Raw genomic sequence first — 23,789 nt, 5'->3', positions numbered from 1 at the left:
TGTAAATTGTGTCTGTGGGTGTTGAACACTAGCACTCTGAGTTTCATCTCACTTTGCCCCTTTGCCCTGTAGTCCATTTCCACAGGCTGCTGGGCTTCCTTCACCCAGCAGAGGAATACAGAACACTGGAGGGTTCTGGCTTCACCTTGCCCCATGGCATAGGAGCTGTCTTCATTTTCAGTTTTCTGCTGCTGGGGCATAAAGCCTGATTGTAGTGATGATCTGATGCTGTCTTTAGTGCTAAGGCTAGGCCTTGGAAACCTGCCTGTCTCCAACTCAGCTGGCTTTGTATCCTCTTCTCCTAAACAGAGCATTATTGCAGCATACAGTAAACACGAAGGAAAAACTGTGGATGAGGCCAAGATTGCTTTCTTGAAAATGATACACCGGTGGCCAACGTTTGGATCAGCCTTTTTTGAGGTGAAGGTAGGTTTGAAGGCCTGTCTGAGTAGATTTGGTAGTAGATCAGTGCCAAGGGATACAGACTGACTGTAATTCCATATCTGAAAGTAAAAATACATTATAAAGCTGAATTCCTGTAATCTATAGAGGAAAAGTCAGTTCCTTCCAAATTGGGAGATTGATTCTTTATCCATTCTAAACTATGCTTGTTGTTTACTAGCAATGTTGTTGCTCTTGTTATAACACCTCTACTACAATTGTGTAGTAGCTGTAGGGGGCTAAATTGTCCTGTCATTGCTCTCCACAAGAAAATGCTACCAAATCTTATCTCTTTGGTGACTTCCCTCAGAACAGAATGGTACTAATCCTCTCATTCTAGAGTGGGTATCACCCAAGAATAACTTCCCATGTGTTACCTTTAATTTCTCCTCATAGGGTCTTAAATGGTTTTCAATCAACCATTAAACCTGTTAACAGACAGCATAGTAAATAATGGACCTGATTCTGCTGTCATGTAGCATTTGCTCAAGTCATCAATATATTTGGCCAAAATGTTTCAGTATTCATTTGGGAAAGAGAACAAGAAGCACTGGACACTGGTACAGGTCACTAGGCCCCTGATACAGATAATTTCTCAATTTTCTGCTTACCTGGCTGTGTTACTCATTTGCAGCAAGCCTCAGAGCCCAATTTCCCAGAGATTGTACTGATTGCAATCAACAAGCAAGGAGTGTCACTGATACACCAGAAGACAAAGGTAACAGCTGCTTCTCACAGGTCCATCTAAGGAAGGACTGAACAGACCCTGATAATTTAGGGACACTGATAGGACCTTGCCCAGGAATGGTAGGAAAGGATAGAGGCTCTCTATTCATTTTTTCTGTGTGAAACTGAAGAAAATGTTACTGCCTCAAATCACTTCTTTGCAGTTTCTACTCTGGAAAGGAATAGGATAGAGCATCTCTGAAAAAACACATGGGAATCATCATAGACCTGGCAAGGTGGTAAGATCAGGAAGATGGATGGGCAGTGCACCCAGGAACCTGCTTCAGAAAAATGCTTTGCAGGAAGCCCCAGCTGTCTAAGAGATCAGGCTGAATGGCCATGTTTAGCTGCAGTCTAACCCCAACAGTCTGGTCTTACCAAGGTCTCAGGAAAAGGGAGTATCACTATTTGGTTTCAATAACCAAACAAATTTAAAGTTACGTTTGAATTATTGTAAATCTAATGGCAGTGTGCTAAGGCAAAGATCAATATATAATGAAAGGAAGTCTCATTAGTGTCATTAGGATTTACCTCTTTGGTGAAAATACAATATACCACTAACCTGGATTCAAGAACTACCTTGATCCAATATTTTTATAAATGAAGTGGGAAAGAACAAGAATTCTCTGGCTCAAGAGGTTTTCTTATGTAACAGCCTGTTTTCATTTGAGAAATGTTGTATAGATCACTTTGTTTCCCCTTACAGGATATTTTAGTAGTCTACCCCTTCAATAAGATCTCCAACTGGAGCAGCGGGAGCACATATTTCCACATGACCATAGGGAACCTGGTACGAGGAAACCGGCTCTTATGTGAGACATCTCTGGTAAGAAGAGTTTTGCCAACTAAGACACAACACAATCCTAATTTTTCCTTTCAACCCTGATTGCTACAAAAGATGGTGTGAAAACAGATAAATACCAGTGCAACATTATACCAAAATAATTGTACCGTGTGTACGATAACTATACCAATTATATCATAAATACCAAAAGCATTCACTGCTATGTCAATAAAGCTGCCATTTAGACCTGGTTCAGTTCATATATAATGCTATCTGATGCAAAGATGCATGAAACAGGACACAAGGAAAAATAGTAATTTCCCAAATTCTTCCCATACATCAAAATTCTATCCATTTGAGAAGTTAGGACTGCAAAGCTACATAAGGAGCTTTTTGTCTTGCATGTCTGTCTCCAGTTATGTAGTAATGCCAGCCTTGTAAGACTTCATATTTTCCAGGGAGTGGTACCACCTTTGTAACAATTGGTTTCATACTATTCACAGTCTCAGAGAAGCATCACTGTATTAATATTTAAAGGTAGGTTTGTAAAGGTAACAAAAACATTTAAAGGCTAACTACTGTGACAGAAAAGCTTAGATTCTTAAATGTAAGACTCTTAAGTACAAGTCAAGCTACAGAGTGAATACCAAGGAGACAGCAGAGCTATGGTCTATAAAGTTTTTGAAATCTATGAAAAGCAAGGAAGGAATGGATAAATTATAACTAAACCAGTGACAGATATTGAAAGAAAAGATGTCCATGTAAGGAAGAACCTGAGAAGATGATAAACAAGGGAGGAAATTATAGTTATTTTTGCTTCTGGAGCTCCCTGAGAGATTTAAGACATTTTCTTCCCTGACAGGGTTACAAAATGGATGACCTGTTAACATCCTACGTACGCCTGCTCATGAATGCTGTAAACAAGCAGAAGAACCTCCCAGCCTGAGAGTGGAAATAGAGCCCATGACCTGTACTTGTGCCAAACTACCTGTAACTTCATATCACAGAAGAAATGCCATTGTAAAAATATTAATCTTGTTGATTGATCTTCTGAACACACATTGAATGAACTGAGTTGCTGAAATACTACTACAAGAGAAGCTCAAGTGAGCATGTGCTTTCAAATATCTCTAACACTTCTGTCTTAGATGTAGTATGAGAATTCCATTCAGATAGTGGATTTAGAGAAAGTTTAGATGGACTTTGATGCTCTATGTGAGTGGGGAAACCCTGTGAGAACCCCTTCCAATAGCCTGAATCTCCTCCATTCACAGACAGACACACATGAAGAGCTGTCTTCCTTTTGGAAAGAAAATGTCCCTTATTGTATATGCTCTTACCAAATGCACAAACTCCAAGAGTCTTTGCAAACAAAGGTAATGTAATTTTTTTCCCTCCAACTGGCAATTCTAAGAGTGAAGAAATGCCCTTTAGTAGTAGATAACTGGACAGTTTGAAAAGTAAGATGTTGTCCCCTGACTTACCACAGCCTTGCTTAAATTAAATAGTCTTCTTTCTTCCACATGTTATAATGCTCTTGGAAACTAACAACCACTTTCTACTGTACAGTTTCTAGTAAGCTCTGAAATGAGTCTGGGGTTTGGGTCCATCACATTTAGTTGCTCCTATTTCAAGATATAGATGAGCTATTCAGTGCAAATCAGAACTGAAGAACTCAGTCGAACAGAGCTCTGTTGAAAAGAGACTTTTCTGCTCCACAAGAATGTTCTGTTTGGAGTTATGCAGACATTCCCTCACGAGACAAGAATAATAGCTTTAATTTGTCCTGATCTCTTCTGCTTCCTGTTTAGCAGACAGCTTGAGTGGTAAAATTTGATTCAGCACTTGTTCATCCCCAAGAGCTTTGGTGCCACAGGAACCAGAGTGTGGTCTGAGTGTGTAAAGCAGATACAGACTATGGTGGGAGCAAGCTTAGCTGCTTCCCCCTCAGATCAAGTACTCCTCCCTTGCTCCCAGTGAAACATGAACATGTCTTAAAGCATTTACACCAAGTTCCTTGAGACACAATCTGGCAGTGCTGGAAAAGCAGCTCTGCCTGATCTCTCAACTTTGCCAATGGATGCACAATGGTTCTCCTGTTCCCTCAGACATGTGTGTGCAAAATTCAAATGCTGGTGAGAGTTTTGTATATGGTGGCAGGGAAGAGCCCACTCTCTTTGTGCATCTAAATGAGTGCCACACTTGTCAGAATAGCTGATATTTTTGCAAGCAGTTAGATGCTCCTGCTGTAATGTCCATTGCTGGCAATGGAAATGCTGGAGTGTAATTACCCAGAGTGGTTTTGTCACCCAGTGTCTGATCTAACTAACTAGCTATAAGTGAGAAACGTTCAACAGTTCACCACTACAAAAAGAAATCTTGCAGCCAAACTGTATCATTTCTGGTTTTTAAATAAAAGATTGCAGAAAATCAACCACACTGTCTTTTTTTTAACCAAGTGAATGTTTGCTCCAGCTCCATGTAACCTAAATCAACCAAATATCCACTATATCCTGTAAATTATGATAGTATCCCATCTGCTCACTACCTACACAACACAATTTGTACAACACAGCCATGAGAAGGATGATACCCCTTTCTGCACATCCTCATCAACCAACACATCACCACAGAAGCAGCACAGGTCCAAAACATGAATTCACCACAACAGTGCCCCAGGTTTCAGCACTCCCAGAGTGGGTAACAGGCTCTGGCTAAGCACTGAAAATATGGCATTAACTGTACACTGTACAATTTTTTTTCTTTTTTTGTGTAAAGATTTTAAATGTATTACAGTTAACTTTAATACAAGAACATACAAAGGCACAGTATTACAGCATTTCAATCTACAATCATGTGCTTTGGTTAGACAGCTCAAACAATGTGTGATAAAGTGAGAGCTCTACACAGTGCAGAACCCATCAAGGCCTGAACCAAGGCAGGGAGCTGCTAATTCTTTTCTCAGTCTAATACCCTCAGCACTTAACAGTGCTTTACAGGCTAGTAGAACCATGTGTATTACATGCTTGCCTGCAATCTATTCCTTCCCCAACCAATCACTCCTGAAAGAGTGCCAGTCATATCATCTAGTCCCAGCCATGCCACATCAGGAACTCTCTACAAAAGGCTGACCAGTGTTTGCCAGCACTGCACAGACTGCTGTAAAAACACCAGGACACAAATCTAGAGAGAGGATTAGAGCCATAAAGAAACAGTGCAAGTGATTAGCATACCCATGAAAACAAGCTTCACACACCATGCTTTCTAAAAGCAAAATCATTTTCAAGTGTACTCAGTGAGTGTTAGTGATTTTAATTAGGTATAAATATGAATTAGGTATAAATATAAATGTATATTCTGAGACATCTTCTATTAAGTGTAGATTTCTGAGCCAAGCTCAACCTTCATATAAATCTCTACTCTCCAGTGATGTGATGCTTAGGAAGAATTTGGCCAGCAGGTCTATTTACAGCAATGGAAAAAAGCATGCAGCTGACACCTCATCTATATTAATTAAAAAGAAAACAAAATCCAACCTGTCAGCCTACCAACGCACTAAGGAGAACTTATGAGTTTGCACTATATTCTACTTGGTTTTAAAAAAGTAGACTGACAGAAGTAGAGGAAGATGCATTTTTTAAAGCCATTTAGAGTTATTTCTCCTACTCCTTCAACTCCACTCTCACCAAAAAGATGTACTGGTAACAAACTACTTTAACTCTGCAAATTGCAGGCTATTGGCACCAGAAGTATAAGAAAAATTATTGTGAAAAATTAATAATTTAAGAGAATATCACCTTCCATTAGTATAGAGATCAGGGATCATAATTACTTTGTTCATAACTAATTTTGCAAAACGTCCTGAAGATAAGGACATATTCCAAATCCTAGAGAACTGAACAGCTTATCAAAGAGAATGATATCAACTCTCCTTAGAACTCTGAAGCTTTCTAGGTCTGCCCAATCTCTAACACGAGACAAGGTGAAAGCACACATTAAAACTTCAGCACAGAAGTAATGCCATTCACATACGTGCATTTTCCATTGTTGAATGTGAGTGGCTGCTGAAAGAATATTCCCTATTGGCTGCTAGTTACTTAGTGCTTCCATATTTACCAGGAATGTGTGGCTGTGTGTTCCTCCACCACTTCCCAGGAGGCTGGGAGTACACAGCTGCTCAGATTCAGCATTACACAGGGCCTGTGACTGAGATTACAGGAACAGACTGGAATGTTTTATGCTGAGAAGAATCTGCATAACATACTGAGCTGCACCTAGGTCAGAATTCAAGTGTTTTATGCTGTGACAAAATGCCAAACAACAGGTTTGATTGTAAATGAGGGTCTTTGCAGGGCCACACTACTGCACCAAAATACATGCTGTTCTTTGTGCCCTTAACTAAGACCATTTTAAGGCTGATGAGAGAACAGTGAATAACCACGTGCTCTCCTAAAGCAGTGACACAAGCAGCTACTGTTACTGGAATCTACAGTGCAAACTGGTCAGGAGAAGATGAAAGAGTTTACTGCTAAAATTAGACCTATCCCCTCAGCATTGCGAGAGTGGATACAGCATAACCCAGTTAAAAGATTATGGTAAATTACAGCAACAAAAAGCAGAGCAGCTGAGGAAAACTGAGTTACCAAAGGCAGTGAAGCTCTAAGAGATGGTCTCATATGGGATTCTGATCAGTTATTCAGGATTTCCTACCGCTGCTTTGGTATCCCTGATGCAGTTCCATGGGTATTGATCCAGCAAGCATGGTAACACAATTCTAAGGTAGACTATTGCCCCAGTCCAACTGCTGCTAACACATACAAGAAGTGGGTAAGCTTTAACTTCCTTTTTTTTGCTATGTAATTAATCTGTGGCTGCAGGGTGTTGTCTAGGCACAACTGCTGTGTTCATGTGACTAACTAAACCAGCCACTTTTGGGAGGATTTAAATCATGCAAAGGACAGTAGTCCTCCAGTGCTTGTCAGCCTTGCAAAGGAGCAGGCACCGTCTCCCAACTGTTCATGGACAGGGATTTTCAGGCTGCTCAGCTTAGTTCAGCACAAGGAAGTATGGGGGTCACCTCTGGGGGACTCAGAAGCTCACTGGGATCTTACATTGTGCAGGTGGGCTCAGGAACAGCACTGCTTATGGCTCACCTCTAAAGAAGTATTGAGAATATCCAAAACCAGTAAATTTCTCAGCACCTTGGGTTCTGGTAGCAAAGATAGTAGGACCAGCGAAACCTCACTAGTGACAGGCAAAATTACAGAGGAGGATTATATCCTTGAGATGCTAGCATCATGTCTGAGATCCCCTCCTTAAGTAAACTCATGTCTCAAAAAGAAAGATGAACGGGACTCTTATTTGGGTAAAAATTGTAAGAAAAATGTTTTTTTTCTGCATAAGACATTTGCTACAAACTAAACATTAGAAACACCTTCATGTAATTGGACTTTCTGAAGCATGACCAACAAGCATATACTTGGTTGGCAAATAAAGTGAGAATGGCAAAACTGAAGTGCTTAAATTGGTACTATATTATTTATTCAATTTCCTTATGCAGAAGAGTAACCAATGCTCCAGCCACACTGCCTCAATAAATATCAGCCATGCCAATGGACAGGACATGCTTTGTGCTGCCCAGCAGAAGCTCTACCAGCCATGTAGTAGTAGAGAACAGAGAGAATTAGTGTCAGTTCTAATAAAATGTTTAGTTTCCCATAGCCACCTTCTCCTTAAGGAGAGCCCAGTTATTCTGAAGAGGCTCACAAGGCCTTGACAGCTGAAATCTCTGTAGTACTGAGCACAGAAGCAGCAAAAGAAACTTCTTAGCTGCCTTAACATGGGCCTAAGTGGGCAGTGCAGATGCCATAGCTACTGGTTCCTGGGCTTAGCCAGTAAATCTATGAACCAGAAGGACTGGATATGGGATAGGGCACCCATATATTCCATGTAGTAATCTGAAGACCAGAACTTTTCACATGTAGTAAAGAATGACAGCTTTCAGACTATTTGCCTGTATATTAAAAAACTTAAAAATTGCTTCACCCAGAGTAAGAAGAAAAACTCTGATATTCTGATGGAGAAAGAGCAAATCTGACATTTCTTCCAGCCCTACATTTAACTACTTTTTCCAAATTCCTTGGACTAGAGGAGTGCAAAGAGTAGTACAGTTCAACTGAGGAAGGAAAGACTGCATATAGCTCCACAAAGGCAAAATGCAATGTTAGTAGCAAATTAATAATCAGCCTGTGCACTGCTCAAGCAGAACTCATATTGCTCTTCCTGCCAGTGTTAACAGACAATTGCTTGGGAAAAGGGACAGTCTAGATGCAAGAGACATCACCAGAAGCAGGGGAAGGTACTGCTTATCTTTGGTTCCACCTCTTAGTAATTGCTTCTGTAATCAACAGCTGCAGTGAGCAGCAGCTTTTGTTAAGAGTGCAGTCAGGAGACTGACAGACCTGTTTGCTTTAAGCAGAGTTTAAATCTAAAGCTTTAGGATGGATCTTCTTGGATGCCAGCTCTGACAACTTCTTCAGACGTTTCTTCAGCTCCAGAGGGAATTTCTCATAGCATTTCTTGCACACAGGCTTCATGTCAAACTCCACAAATTTATTCCTTTAACACAAAGAACAGTTATTAAAATGGTATTTGCAAACAATATGCTTCACTAATTAAAATCTCCATGCATCTACATCAGTGTTGTTGCAAGTGCTCTATTCCATTTATAAAACAACTCATTTTCTCATCTGGTGATGCAAGTGTAGAGATTGGGTTCTTATCAGTAAACTGAGGTCCTTAGTATTGCTAGGGAAATGAGGAGCAAGATTTTGCTATATATTTACATGCAGCAGTCTAGAATAATAATTTTGTTACTGTAGAATACAAGTGTCACTTCAGAGGTCCCCTTTGGGATGAACTGGAGCCCCTTCATATGGCCAGTGGAGCCAACCCAGCAGAGTAGGATAAGGGTTTGAACCTGAGAAAGGAAAAATGTAGGACTGCTTTTTTTTCTGTCCCTCTTCTATATATATTGGAGGTAAATATTTCTTTCAAAATAATCTATGCAATAGCAAACATTGTTATTGAGGGGAGCAACCACAGTTAAGGAGACATGGAGGCTGCAGGTTGTTCAGGACAGGCAGTTCCTCAAAGTTTAGAGTCCTCCCTCTGTACTGCTGAAAAAGCTCCCCTATTACCCAACCTCCTTACAGAGCAGATTAATGAAAGAAAATAGATCAGAGAGGATGTCAAGTGTCAGCTCCCTTTGAGTGCTGAAATCAGTGGAATTTTAAGCACCTGTTCCCACAGAGAAAAGGTATATTGGCCTTCAGAGAGGCAGAGGCTCACAGCTCCTCCAGGCTGATACCCTGCATTAGGGGCAAATGTTTCACTCATGTGGTCCAAAATACAAACACTGACTTACTTCAGTGTGAGCTTGACGTTGCAGGTGGAGCAAGAGAAGCAATTCACACACCAGGCCTTGTTAAGAGCTGATACCACTGCAAAAGTAAAAGCACCAACTAAGAGGAAACTGATGGATTGTTTGAATTCATATTTATATCCAAATTCAAATGAGGCCAGATGTGAAAACAAACACTGTTGTCTTGCAACTGTGGGACTGCAACAGCTGCACTAACAAATGAAACAAGGACAGCAACCCAAAACAAGGAGAGAACAAATCTTACCATCTCCTTCTATCACGTGGCTGCAGTTGTAGCAGACATCTCCAAAGAGCTGCACAGAAAAAGAAATAAGAATACAAACTCATGTTGCTGAGTGCTCATGGTCCCCAAATCACACAGCTGGTGTGAACATTAAATACTAATAATCAAAGAATTCCCAGATACAGCAGTGGTCCCAAATATACCAATTTAAATCTTCTGAATAACTTCTCATACACTTGCCAAATAGCCTATGTTCCTTTGGATCTCATACCACTAAACACTACAAAACCTTTTTTGTTGATGCCTCACACTCTAGCACTGTTAGAGGATCTTAAAGTCCTGTGGAGAAGAAAGGATGGGCAGAGTAAGATGCTTAGTGTAGACAAACATCTCCTGGTGCTCAACTACAAACCCCAAAATAGAACTATTGCTAAAATACAGCCACTGTCAGAACAGCAACACTTACCTCTTATGAGAGAGTTATTGATCTGACAGAAGAAAATACCAAACCAAAACATTGTTCAGTCGAATCACACCAAAAAAACAGGGTTTGATTGGTTTTTCTGGTTTTTTATTTTTTAATTAATCTACTTTTCTATGTTTTAGACGACACAACAATTGCCTCGTGCCCACAGAAAGAAGTAATTATCAAAGAAGTCCACAGAAATACATTAGAAGTAAAATCACAGGGATTTTAATCTCAACCCAAGGTCAGTGATTTTCTGTCAAATTAAAATCAGTGTCCCCAGGACATTTCTATTCTGTTTTCAGCATCACTTTTCTGCCAAGAAAAACTATTATTTTTCTGTTAAATCTGACTAGTTTCTTAATATTCCATTGCATCTACAAACTCAGATTATGCAAAATCTGCATAGCTTTACATATACAAAACATGAAAAAGCATTTGCCAGACACAACAAGTACCTACATCACAGATGGCTGAATTTACCTGATTATAATGAGTCTCACAATAGGCCAGCCCTTTTTTTTCATAGTGTCGGTGCCCCAAGAACGGCTTCTCACACTTGGCACAAACAAAATGCTGTAAAATGAAAAAAAAAAAAACAACAACCCAACATTTCATGGCAGGCAAAACAACTTTCCCATCACCAGGGAAAAACATGGCAATAAATCCTAGCTCAATACATGACACTTGATCACAGAACAGTTTGGGTTGGAAGGGACCTTAAGGCTCATCTGATTCTGAGCTGACCTTGGACACTTTCAGAGATGGGGCAGCCACAGCTTCTCTGGGCAGCCTGTGCTAGGGCCTCAGGGCCTTACAGGGAGGAATTCCTTCCCAGTCTCTAATCTAAATCTCTTTGATTTTAAAGCTGTTATCTCAATGTTTTGATGAAGCACAGACAGGAAAGATCTTTATGGAAGGAAAAAAAAAGGAAATATTTAGTCTATTTATAGTGATTAAGAGTTGTATTAAGGATAGGTGGAAGGTCTGCTGGAAGGGCAATCATCTTGTGTCTATCCTGATAGACTTGTGGACTATTATCTTGCTTGTTTCAGGGAAGAGAAGCAGGAACATAAACACAGTTTGTATGAATACACCTCAAATGACCAGCAGCATGTCTCTCAGGTCAAGCCCTAGGAGGCATAAATGACTGAAACAAAGATGACTAAAAATTCAGAGCAAGTTGTGATGACTCAGTTGAAAGTTATAGAAACAATGAACTGAAAAGGCTTAAAAAGGAAGAATTGCTCAGCTTTCAGTAAAAAATTCCAATGCTGTTATGTGCCTGGTAACTCGAATTGGAGAGGATATATCTGAGTACATCATACAAAATATGTACATTTATTAGTAAGTAAATGCTTTTCAGTGAGCCTTATTCTGCAGGGATTGTTACAGATTTTAAATTTAAGGTTATTACAGCTGTGAAAACAACTTTCTTAGGAACCCTGATGGCCCTGCTGTAACTCATCCACTCACAAAAGGTGAAGACAATCCCAAGCATAAGCAATTGAGTTTAGTCTGAATCCATATATTACAGACCACTTGCATGTCTACAGCTTCCCAGCAGCACCAGCCCTGTTCCAGACGAGCTGCTGAAGGCAGTTTCAGGTTCAGAAGGGCTCACCTCGACGTGCCACTGCTTGCCCAGAGCGTTGACCACGCGGCCCTCGATGGGCCTGCGGCAGGCGCCGCAGATGGGGATGCCCATCTTGTCATGGCAGGGCAGGCAGTAGAGCTCCCCCTTCAGCTCCCGTGCCTCGGCTGTCAGCTCCTTCCTGCAACACAAACCCAGCTCAGGGCACTGAGGGAAACTCTGCAGCGCCCATGAGGAATTGCTGCAACACTATACCTGAGAGTTAACTTAGGCAATGTTCACACTACCAATACAGTCATTTTAACTAGTGAAATAGAGTCATTGTCAACTCATCTTTCTAAAATTGCTTTCTTGGTTTGCCAGACAAGAAGGTATGTAGACCATCATGTCTGCAGCTGGATACTCTCACCGACACACAAGGTGCACCTACATGGACACTCACAGTGTCATGCTCAAACTTGAGGTATCTCTGAATGGGACAGCTCAGGTGCAAGAGCCATCCTAGCAGTGCTCAGCAGTGAGACATTTACTTGCACTGTTATCCATTCTGGAGCAGCACTGTGCCCAGTTAAAATGCCTTCATTGTAAGTAATTCAGGTCAGACAGCTATCAGCGTGGCAATGGACAGGGACACAAGACTGACACAGCTCATCAAGCCTTTTTTTTTTTTTTTTTAAATCCAGGAATTCAAAGTGAAACTATTTTGGACAGCCTGGTAACTCCTATTTTTGGAAAACTCTACTATGGTAATCTGCACACAGCCTTTCAGGTAAATTCATGCCAATGAACTCTTTTCACTTTCATTACAAACCATGTTAGAATAAGAGAATATAGAGTGGCAAAATAAAATTAAAATTCCTGTAGTTTTCCCAAACTTATTTCAGTTTCTCCTCACACAACTTCTATTTGCTCAACAATAACAATGTGAAGGCAGCAAAGTTTAGACCTGCACTGCTGACTCAACTGTTTGTCTCTCTCCTTTTTTGTCAGTTTACAGTATGACAACATACCCACAGTGGGTGCAGTTGAAGTGATCTGGATGGTAGGAATCATTCCTAAACATCAGAGGCTGCTCATCAATTATCAAGTGGCACTTCTGACAGATATACTTGCCCAGTCCCTTGGCTTTTTCACGGTTGTGGCATGGCCTGCACAGGTGCCTGGTTGAACAAAGTAAAGGAAGGAAAATATTAAAAAACTTTCTCCTAAAACAACGTATAATACATACTGTGGGAAGTCCTTTATGTAACAGAACTGTCTTCTGAGGTCAGAATAAACATAATTTTAGTTTCATACCAATTGCACAGAGAAGAATGAGCATAAAGCAGTCACACAGTTGTATTTCCTCAGAAGACTACTCCAACATTCACTGATTTATGTGCCATCAGAGGTATCACCCAGTCATTCTTCCAGGGATCCTTTCCAACCCTCCAGATCTTTTCTGATAGCTGGGCAAGGAAAGGTGGCAACACCCTCCTATCTATAACTAATGGATCCAACTATAACAGAGGCATTACAGCACTGTGAGGGAGTCAAGGAGAGAGAATAAAATGTGTCAAACCAAAGTGCATTGCTTGAATGCCTTTTACCATGGCTGGATTCCTTAGTCTTCAATATCTAGGAAAAACAAGAGACCTCTTGTTGCCTACAAATTCCTTTTACTCCTAAGTCAAAGAAAATTAAGAACCATGCAATTTTATGTGGTAAAAGCAGCTGTATTCCTAGCACATGTTCTTGAACACATTACAAGTACACTTCTAAACAGGCAGATAACCCAAATTTATGGTAGAAAAGCTCAGGCAAAGGCATAAAAAAACTTGTGAAGGCTGATGGAAGCCACCAGTTTTGTCCCAATACTTAGGAGCTCTGAGGAGAAGCTGTTGCCTATTACCTACCCCTCTAGCTGCAACACTGTGGGCTGGGAAGAATTTATGATAAAAGAAAAATGACAGAGAATGACTTCTGTGGGTTTCTTTGTCCCAAAACTAACAAGTCTGCTTCATTCCTTTCACTGTATCACTATGTCAAACACTCACTGAGATTTACAGGTCATTCTCAAAACACATCAGACAAAAGAAAAAGTTCAAATGGAAAGGGCAGATTTATGGATTAAGTAGCAGGTTCTTCACAGGGCCCCTTCCAAAATTCTGCCCTGACGAATTATTTACCCTTAGATCTGTGAAATGAGGACAAGAATACAACACATGTTGTTGTGAGGCCTCAAACATTTATGACTCTCAGCTGGCAGGTGCCTGTCTAAGTGCTAAGTATCATTATTATTCTCTCCAAATCTGAGTCCTTCTGTCAGCAAGTGTCTCTGCCCAGGGCTGGAAGCACTGTCCGCCCAGACGGAGTCCAGAAAAAGCAGACAGCACCCCATTATAAGGAAACACACAGCTGTGCTCATCTCAGCATAAAGGCATCAATTTTACTCAGCACTGTCAAATGCAGAGTAATTATACAGGGCTGGACATGGGGACCCCGAAGCAAGAGTCCTGAAAGAGACCCCTCTCATTCAGCTGAAAGAGATGCCTTCAGCCATTTGCACTGATAAACCATTATCAACCCCCACCCCACTCACAAACCCTGTGCCCTCCCACAGACCCTCTCTTTTGGAAGCAAAGGGAAGTGCTGGACAGGCTAAGCTGTTACCATAGCAGCCTCCCCTCTCACTAACCCTCTCCCCCTCCCCCTTCCCACCATTATGGAATTATCCCATTCTGAAGTGTCCTGTTGTGTCTGTTAATACTAGATTTCCCCCAAACAATGCATCTCTCCACCCTCCTAAAATAATCAGGGGACTCCAAGGATTCTGTGTTTAGGGCTGGAGGTTCAGTAGCAGCCTTCAGTAAGCACCATGAACACTGGCATATTCATGCAGGATACTCATATCTATACCAGCAGCCCCAGTGCCAAGAGCTCAGCTGGGATGAAGACAGCTCCTCAGTGCTGGGGTGTCCTCTCCCCTGCTCTTGTGTGACTGAGCTGATAATGTGCTATCAGAGCAAGGAGGACACTATATAGAGGGGCTCCCCTCTCTGCACTCAGCAACTCTGCAACTTTGCACTCTCTTGGAATCATCTTGTTTGCTCTGCTGTTTCTAATTTGCTGTCATCAGAAGGAGCTCGTTGAGATATTTCCCAAAAGGACCCTATACTTCACCCACAGGACGGCATTGTAAAGAGGTAAGAGATCAACTTTTGTTACTAGGAGCTTTAGGAGTTTTTTTTTAGGAGCACTCCTAATGGCATTAGTTTTAGCTGGTGCCAATGAGGAGCAGAACACATATTGAGGTGGATGAATATAATGGAAATGTCTGAATCTAAGAATAGGTAGCATTTTCTGAACTTCAAAGAATAATTTCCTTCCCTTTATGTCACTCCTTCAAAACAAAAAAGGCTTTCAAACTTTTGTACCTAATGTATATCCATTTGTGCCAGTTGTATGGTATGTCTAGTGCTCTCTGACACTGCTTTGATGCTCACAATAACCAAGTATTTCAGCTGAAATACAGGCTCAGCAGAGAGTGATTATCAGGAGAATAACTTCAGTCAGAAAATGACTATTTCTAATGAAGAGTACTTTGAGTGAAAGATAGGAGACACTCATTTGACAAGACACTAAAGTCATAATCATAAGAACACACAAACCAGTATAATCACACCAGAAACTGCTCTAGCTGAGAGTAAGAACAGGAATTTCTGATACCTACCACAAACCCTAACCTACAAAAGCTCCAAACCAGCCAGGTAACTGTGTTCAATGAGCTAAAGATTTCCCCTGCTAGTTCTTTCATTAATGACAGACAGAGCATCTGCTGAAAGAGTGATTGCATTATGTCCACACTGACAGCCTTGTGGATTGTTCTTTTGCTTGTTTCTGAGCAGAAGAGAAACAGGGCATGAAATATGGTCAGTGTGCATGCATGTATTTCAAATGAGCAGTGACACCCCCATTTCAGCTCAGCTCTGGGAGGCCTGGGATAATGGCTCATTCCAGAAAAGTCCTCTGTTCAGCAGTACGTAAATCACTAAATATTCACACAACATCAAGAGTGCAGTCCAAGCAGAAATTACTGGATAATGAGCCAGACTCCTAAAGGAGTTTTCTGTCTGTGGAATGAAAGCCTCTTGCACCATACAGCTTAACACAGACTACACATTATAGGTCATTTGTGAAGGTTTCTAGTTTGCTCTTAGCATTTATACAGACTATAGGAATCCCAGTGATTTGTTTGTAAAAATAAAAAAAACCTGAACATATTTATTTTAGATCTACAGGATAAACCCAAAGAGAATAGGAGTGGAATTGCAAATAACTGCAAAGGGCTTTTCAACACCTTCTAGAGAACACACTGTCAGAGAATTATTACTTTTCTAAAGCTGTAGAATTTTGCTGAAAACATGTAAAGTCTAAAAATAAGCCAAACAATTAATTCTAGTGACATGTTGGCTTTTTTCTCAACCTACTCAAGTGCTACACCACTATTTTCATCTATTAACTAGAATTACAAAAAAACCATTAAAGCTGTAATAAAAATGTTCTTTTAACTTAAAACATAAGCAAAATTAGAAAGAGGACCGCTTCCTTTTTCTATAACTTCTAACCAGAAAATGAAAAACATGTCACTTCACCTTGCTCTAAAAAGTAAATTAGGTAACAGCAGCTCTCCTATGAAGGCTATCATTTGCAAAGACTGAATCTATTCCAATTTTATCATTAGCTCTAAGCCTCTCTCTTCCTGACACTGACATACTGGGCTTCCAGATAGCTCTGACATTCTCCTTTCTACTCCAACCCACAGCATTTTGCACTGAAAGCACATCTGTATAGAAATCCATAGCAGACTCAATGCTGCCATCAGTGAGGACAAAACTCTCAACTTTGAAGTCCTGCCTATTCTAAGGCTGGCACTGACACGCAGCTGAATCTGAATTTCCAAGATCTGCCTTAGGAAAGGAATTCAAATTAATTGGTTCAGTGTATCATGCTGTTAAACCCCTAATAATCAGCTTGTAAACAGGGAAAAGTCTGCTTACACCTTCACTTTGGGAATTGATTTAAAGCACTATCAGTAAGACAAGAGTTATCCCAGTCTGTTCCATCAGACAACCCTGGCTTCTGCTTTCCCAGCTGCTCCAAGCCAGCGTTTACTGCTCACTCAGGTGTCACAACCATGGACAGAACAATGTTTAGCCATAAGACTATCCCCAGCAGGTGTGTACACAAAGATCACCTGATTTACACTTTTTGCAGATGAAAAGCATAATTAAGGAACAGGCCTGACATGAAAAAAAAGAGTTAATAGCTAGAACATGAGGTGATAAGCACCATAATAAATTAACAGCCAGTAAAAAGGCATGGTCTCACTGTTTCTCTTTTGGTATGCAACAGAAAAATACAGATTTAAACATAATTCCATTCAGAGAGGACAAGTATGTGAGTCAATGTTACTATCCCATACAAACTTTAAACTCTTGGGTTCAAGAATACTTGCAGGTTTTACTTTGTAAGGGACAAATGAATAATATAAACAAAAAATTGTGGTCTCATCAGTAAACTTGTAACCTTCGTAAAAAAAAAAAAGGGGCATTTTCCTTTTGTATGTAAAAGCAAAATTTAACAAGTATTTTTACAGATAAGAACAAAAAGGGTTGTACATTCTTCCTTGCACATGCAATTGCAAGTAATGGCAAGATAGCAACTTGTTATAAATACTCAAATCCAGAAGAGTATCCAGGCAATGCATGAAGTAAGAAGGGCCTTCTGTGGCCATAGGAAGAACTTCAAATTGCTAAATTTCATCCAGTCTCCTTGCTGTTGACTTTGTCTCTTCAACTGTGAACCAAACAGAAGTAATCCAGCACATTTGTTTCCAGTTATTCCACTTTTCTGTTCACCTGAAATTAACAGCAGCCAAACTGAAGATATTAATTACCTTGGAATTTTCTTACATTTTCCAATATATTTGTCTGTCCTTAATCCCATTTCAGTTCTCTATGATCCCAATATTTTTGCGCATCTGAACGATGAGTTCTGTTGGGGAGCTGTGTGCATAATGGATGTATTTAAAGATGTATTGAATACAATGGAGGAATGGTCAGTCAGCAAGGGTGAGCAAAGTGGAGGTACTGCTGCACAGACTGTAACACTTCTGAGGAATCCAAGTAACAGAGACAATGCTGGAATTTCAGAACACCTGCATTTCCCTACCACCTACACCCACACACAAGCAATGTACAAAAAGCCATGGGTAGGTGCTCAGAAAATCCTATCACACTTCTTGTTGATGCTGTTCAGGACATTGCAAACAGAGACTGACAAAGCTAAGACCAGTTTTGCAAAGCTTCTAGGTGGAAACAGCCCTAGATAAACTACAGTGGAGCTCAGGCTTTTGAAGGGGGAAAAGAGAAAGCTGTGGTGGAAGATAAAAACTGCAGGGAAGGATGACACTGCAGCATGTGCATTATTTAAAATCTTCCCTGAGTCAATTCAGTGGCAAAAGGTGTTGCTACCCATCTGAAAAGTTTCCTTCTATATTGGAACTAAGTGCATTTGCCTTAAACACATGACTTTAAACTAAAATAATGCTGAAAGGCTTTCAGAAACCCTGCGGATTTTTTAAATAACAGCAGTATTTGACCTGTCTTTTTTAAAAACAAGACAGATATTCGAAGCTAGTTCACCTTACAACAGATACCTGTGCTCAGAAAAGCTGACTCATCAGGAACTCCAAAGTCCTGAATCAGGCTTTCACACTGAAACATGGAAAGTGCTTTCTAGTTAGATATACAGAACACACTCCTACTCCTCTTAACCAGACACACAAGCATCTCACTACTCAGTTACACAACTGATCTCAGCACGGGCTGGAGACAAGCTCATCACCAGCTAGCCAGCTCTTCATTGGGTTCCTTCCATGGGAATTACTGCTCTGGTAAACCCAGCTGAGTAGAGAGTATTCAGAATTCTAGTGTAACGCTTAAATTCAGACTGACCTGTCATACCAAACACTGATGCTAGCAAACAGGAGACACTACTGACTTTCATGCATGGGTTTTTCAGTCTGTCTTTTTTGTTTGTTTGTTTTGTTTTTCACAAATCCAGGCTCTTCTGTAATATAATGTCTTAATTCTTTCACATTTAGGGCTTTTACTTCTTCAGAACTGTGGGGAAAAAATGAACGGGCCTGCAGCTTCAAGCCTGCTCTTCAACTGCTCAAATCAATCAAATTTCAGTTTGGAAACATCAGAGCAATGTGGCAAAGAGACACATCTTGAGAACATGATTTTTGCCACTTTCTACTTTCTGGACTTCATCCTGGCTTTTGCTGGCAATGCCCTGGCTCTTTGGCTTTTCATCCGGGACCAGAAGTCAGGCACGCCTGCCAACATTTTCCTGATGCATCTTGCTGTGGCTGACCTGTTCTTTGTGCTGGTACTCCCCACCCGGCTGGTGTACCATTTTTCTGGTAACCACTGGCCATTTGGTGAGATCCCCTGTAGACTCACTGGTTTCCTTTTTTACCTCAACATGTATGCCAGTATTTACTTCCTGATGTGCATCAGCGTTGACCGTTTCCTGGCCATCGTGCACCCGGTGAAGTCCATCAAGCTCCGCAGGTCCCGCTATGCCCACATGACGTGTGTCTTTCTGTGGGTCATCGTTGGGGTGGCAATGGCACCTCTGCTGCTCAGTGTGCAGACTGTCCAGATGAAAAACACAACTGTCTGCCTGCAGCTCTACAGAGAAAAGGCCTCACGCCATGCCCTCGTGTCCTTAGCAGTGGCATTCACCTTCCCCTTCGTGACTACTGTGACCTGCTACCTACTCATCATCCAGAGCCTGAAGAGTGGGAACAGAGTTGAGAAGCACCTGAAGGAAAAAGCTGTCAAAATGATCATTATGGTCCTGATGATTTTTCTAATTTGCTTTGTACCTTACCACGTCAACCGCTTCATTTATATTCTCCATTACAACGGGAGCAGAGCCTCCTGTGAAACGCAGCGTCTGCTGGCCCTCAGCAACCGCATCACCTCCTGCCTCACCAGCCTCAACGGCGCCTTCGACCCCATCATGTATTTTTTTGTGGCTGAGAAATTCCGTGAGGCTTTGTGCAATCTGTTTTGTATTAAAAAGACCATAATGTTGCCTCAAACATATGAGGGTAAGACAAATGAGAGCTCACTAAGTGCTAAATCTGAACTGTGAACATGACTCTTGTCAGTGTCAGTACTTCATCTTAAGAACACTCTCTTCCACCAAAATCAGCTGAGAGCACAAATATGCAGCAAGACAGTCCAACCAGAGTCAAACCCATCCTGAGAAGGGAAGTTCTGTTGTTTTTATGGGGCTGTCATTAACAAGAACCCCTTGACCATAGAGAACATATGCGTTAGCGTTGCTGAAACTGCAAACAGAAGGACAGTTCTGGTCTCCAAGAACTGAAACTGAGGGGTGAGCACTTAGGAATAGGGAAGGGGACAATGAGGGAAATGGACCCATGTATTTTTTTTTTCAAAGAACTTAATTCCCAAAGCACTCAGTGCTTCCTCTGTGCAATGCATACAGCCTTATTTAAAATTTCACATTGTACCAGCAGTAGAGATCCACTCCTGAGACCTGCTGGATGAAAAAACCTCCACATTTGCACATCTTGATCAAGTTGCTGAATTCAAAGTGTTTATATGTAATAGAGAGAAAATTGGTACTAAATGGTGACAAGAAAAAAAAATCAGAATGAAGCAATAAACCCAGCCTGGACAGGAATTAAGACAGAAGAGATTCCTAGCTTTAAGATGGTTTACAGTTCTTTTTTGTGACTTATCTAGCAAGACAATTCCTTCACTATGGATAAGTAGGGATTATTGTTATTCTCACTGATACAAATTGCATCCAGCAAAATATGCCTGCTACAATGAAAAGGGAAAAAAAGAACACATGAGCTTCCAATAATATTTACTAACAGATTGCTCCAATGCTATGGATATAAATATTATAGGAAATCATGTGGCAGGTAAAATATATTGTTACATAGATACACACACCTATCTCTCTGCTATGCTTTGGGAACAAGTTCCTTACCATTTGAGATTTGATCCACGAATTACAAAATCAAACATACTTTATCTTGCTTGAACTGCTTTTATCCTGACTGCTTCCCCAAAACACCCTAAGTGCTATTCCAACAGCCCATTCTAGCAAGATGAGATGCCAAAAGAAAATCAGTTACGCCCAGCTCAAAAAACTAAGGCACAGAGGTTGCATGCAGTATGAAAAATAAGAGGGTATTGAAAAGACTCCCTGCTGGACAGAAACAAGTATATGACCTTTTCTTCCTTCCTTCACCATTTAGTTAGTGAAAATATAAACTCTAGGAAACTACTAGGCTTTGCTCATAACATATAAAAGCCTAAAATTAACTCTGAATAGTGCAACACTGCTAACTGCTGGACTGTTTTATTTTCTTATAATGGAATGCTTTTGTATAAGCTCTCTTTTGTGTTTTTATTTCTTATTTCTGAATTAAATGCATTAATTGACCTCTAGGATTCATTTTGTATTTCTGCATTTAAAATAAATGACTTCTGAAGACCAGTGGAATCACAGGCTGAAAAGACTTTGCGGTAATCGTTGTGTTGTTCTTTTGGCCTTTTGCTACATCTTGATTTCCTGCTCAGCAGCTTACTTAATGAACAGCCTGCCTGAGATCACATAATCCCTTTTTCTCACTTATTATGCAGCCTTCTGCCTGAAATTCCTTTCTTTTCCAGAACACATTCACTAGCCACTAAAATTTGAGTTTCTTGTTGGAAACAAGAATGTGTTTCATTGGATTAAGAACTTCTCACCTAACAAGTTATTCCTAAAGTTTCTTCTGTACCTTTTCAAGCTTCCCTTCTCAGTGTAAAACTAACTGACCACCCTCAGCATCTCCCAGCTGTATCAATAACACACTGATAAAACTTTCTGACCTCCTGCTCCCTCTTACCTGCCAGCATTCTTCACAAACCCCAGGTCAGCAAGGGTTACATCGCAGAGCTCACAGCGGAAGCATTCTGGGTGCCAGTTGTTGTTCATTGCCTTGATAACACGCCCAGTAATGAACTCACCTGCAAAAGGAAACCATGAGATGCATGCAGAAAACAGTTATCAAAATCTACTGTCCTTCCACTTTAATTTCATAATTACTATTACAGTCTAATTTTGAAAAAAACCCAAATTATTCCCACAACCGAATAACCCAAAATCATTGCTGGTATCATGCTTTGTTCTCACCCAGAGCTCCTGACTCCTTAAAACAACCCCAACAACCCCAGCCCAAGGGACTGGACGTCCCAGCAATGCTGCAAGGTTTGCACAGCCCTGCAGTTGTTAAGCCCTGGTGTTGATATTTGCCACTTCTTACCACATTCCCCGCAGCAAGGAGCAAACAGCATCTGGAAGTCATGCTCACAGTACTTCCTACCTTCAAACTGCAAACAAAACAAGAGAGAAGGAGCCCTCATGAATAACTGAACTACTTTTACATCTTGACAGTGCAGCATGATTTTCCATTGATATGACCATTTAGTCAAGGTCAGTCACATTTTCCAGTACTAACCCCCTATACACTTGTTTTTCAAATCCTAAAGGTTCTTGTTAAAGAAATACCCAGATATGGCTTCAGCCTCATGGTGATTTTGCACAGCTAAATTAATAGCAATGCTGCTACAATATGGTAAAAATCCTGAAGAATACCCCAATCCTTTTATTATAGTTGTCTTTCATTTCATTTTTGCTTTAGTTTAGTTCAGAACTACTGTTCCTCCTACACGAGGCTAAAACTCATGTCAAAATAAAATACAGCAAGTTTAAACCAATGTGTTATTCAAAATATGTGCTTGTGCATATTCTGCAAAAAAACTCAACCAAGTTTTTAAATGGGTTCACTTATTACAGTTGCCCAAGTGGAACAGTTTTATACAATATGCCTAAAAATAAAGACAAAAAATCACTTTTGTCTAATAAAATATTAAGGCCAGGTTGGACAGTGCTTTGAGCAACCTGGTCCAGTGGAAAGTGGCCCTGTGTGATGATTTGTAAGGTTCCTTCCAACCCAAACCATTTTATGATGCTGTGATGATTAACAAAACACTTTTTATTTTCTTTTTGAAATGTGTCTTACCCAAAGAGCAACTTTTGCTGTTACCAAAGGAATTTGTGAGAAGAAAAAAAGGGAAATGAAGTTGGAAGCTCCTCAAAAAAATGGCGACAAATATTCAGGGCTAAGAAATTAAACACACAAGAAAGCTGAGAATTCCTTGATTTTACCAGAGCTATTTCTCTTCTCTTCCAAGCAGCCTGAGAACTCACCTCATAGAAGAGCCCCTCAGGGAACTGCCGGAAGCACTGGGCACAGACAAAGCAGCTCTCGTGGTACAGCTCCCCATTGCTGTTCACAATCCTCTCGGCAGGGTCGAACCGCGCCTGGCAGCGCTCGCACACGGCGTTCGCCAGAGCGTCAGACATGTTACTGCAATAAAGGCAAGAGCAAGAACATTTACCAACACAACATCCCAGCTGCTTTAAACTCCCTTTTAAATGAAAAACAAAAAGATCAATGAGTCACTGACATCAGTCAGAAATAAGGTTCTGACACCTCATACGTGGCAGATGAGGTCAAGTAAACAGATGTACCTATTGCACACTTTCGGCTACTTCACCGAAGTTTCACCCCATTACATCATCCTGCTAATAGCTCATAGCAAATATCCACAATTTTTCACAAATCAGGAGTTTGGAGAGCAAAAACCTAATGATCCTGGCTTCTTGGGCCTTCTGGTCTCAGGGTATGGATTTTCTGATGTGTAGTAAGCACTGATATCCCACTGCCCTCTCCACTATCAGCAGTAGCAAACCATTTCCCCTCTACAGGCCCCTGTCCTCCTGACAAATTAGTTCAAACTGTCAAAGTGTTACAAAGCTATGGGAGGGAGAAGTCCCTCTAGCTGGCATGGCCAACACCTCAGCTTCACTTCCACAGAACATGAGGCTAAATCCCTCCCCAAGCCACACTTAAAAATCACGTAACATTTCCTTGACCTACCCTAGAATAAGGAATCACCCTAA

At 40.8% G+C, this 23,789-nt stretch overlaps 3 protein-coding genes across 5 annotated transcripts in view; 2 read left to right on the top strand and 1 right to left on the bottom strand.

The window, feature by feature from the left end:
• The window catches only part of MYO7B (myosin VIIB), a 51,100-nt gene extending 48,203 nt beyond the window's left edge, over positions 1 to 2,897 (top strand). The window contains exons 48-51 of the mRNA XM_005430210.2: positions 310 to 426; positions 1,076 to 1,159; positions 1,874 to 1,993; positions 2,814 to 2,897. Of these exons, the coding sequence (XP_005430267.1) occupies positions 310 to 426; positions 1,076 to 1,159; positions 1,874 to 1,993; positions 2,814 to 2,897 (405 nt within the window). The remainder of the gene's footprint in view (positions 1 to 309; positions 427 to 1,075; positions 1,160 to 1,873; positions 1,994 to 2,813) is intronic.
• LIMS2 (LIM zinc finger domain containing 2) lies at positions 1 to 23,193 on the bottom strand. 3 transcript variants are annotated; one of them, XM_031064609.1, is made up of 10 exons: positions 23,034 to 23,193; positions 22,087 to 22,153; positions 21,670 to 21,790; positions 12,689 to 12,838; positions 11,709 to 11,859; positions 10,568 to 10,660; positions 9,640 to 9,688; positions 9,378 to 9,453; positions 8,413 to 8,569; positions 1 to 503 (listed from the first exon to the last, which is right to left on the bottom strand). In XM_031064609.1, exons 1-9 carry the CDS (start codon positions 23,187 to 23,189, stop codon positions 8,422 to 8,424), a joined length of 1,011 nt encoding a protein of 336 aa, XP_030920469.1. In that variant the 5' UTR covers positions 23,190 to 23,193; the 3' UTR covers positions 1 to 503; positions 8,413 to 8,421. The 3 variants fall into 3 exon arrangements, with proteins under 3 accessions (XP_030920469.1, XP_030920467.1, XP_030920468.1); XM_031064607.1 differs by lacking the exon at positions 1 to 503 and adding an exon at positions 4,706 to 8,396 and having other exon boundaries at positions 8,448 to 8,569; XM_031064608.1 differs by lacking the exon at positions 1 to 503 and having other exon boundaries at positions 4,706 to 8,569.
• On the top strand, positions 14,465 to 21,221 carry GPR17 (G protein-coupled receptor 17). The gene is made up of 2 exons (XM_005430208.2): positions 14,465 to 14,863; positions 18,826 to 21,221. The coding sequence occupies exon 2, from the start codon at positions 18,858 to 18,860 to the stop codon at positions 19,887 to 19,889; it is 1,032 nt and encodes a 343-aa protein (XP_005430265.1). The 5' UTR covers positions 14,465 to 14,863; positions 18,826 to 18,857; the 3' UTR covers positions 19,890 to 21,221.
• Positions 23,194 to 23,789: the final 596 nt, after the last annotated feature.

This window comes from Geospiza fortis, unplaced genomic scaffold (assembly GCF_000277835.1).
Source record: "Geospiza fortis unplaced genomic scaffold, GeoFor_1.0 scaffold592, whole genome shotgun sequence".
NCBI classification, from domain to species: Eukaryota; Metazoa; Chordata; class Aves; order Passeriformes; family Thraupidae; genus Geospiza; species Geospiza fortis.
The sequence above is the reverse complement of the archived record's forward strand: the minus strand, read 5'-3'. Positions and strand labels throughout refer to the sequence as shown.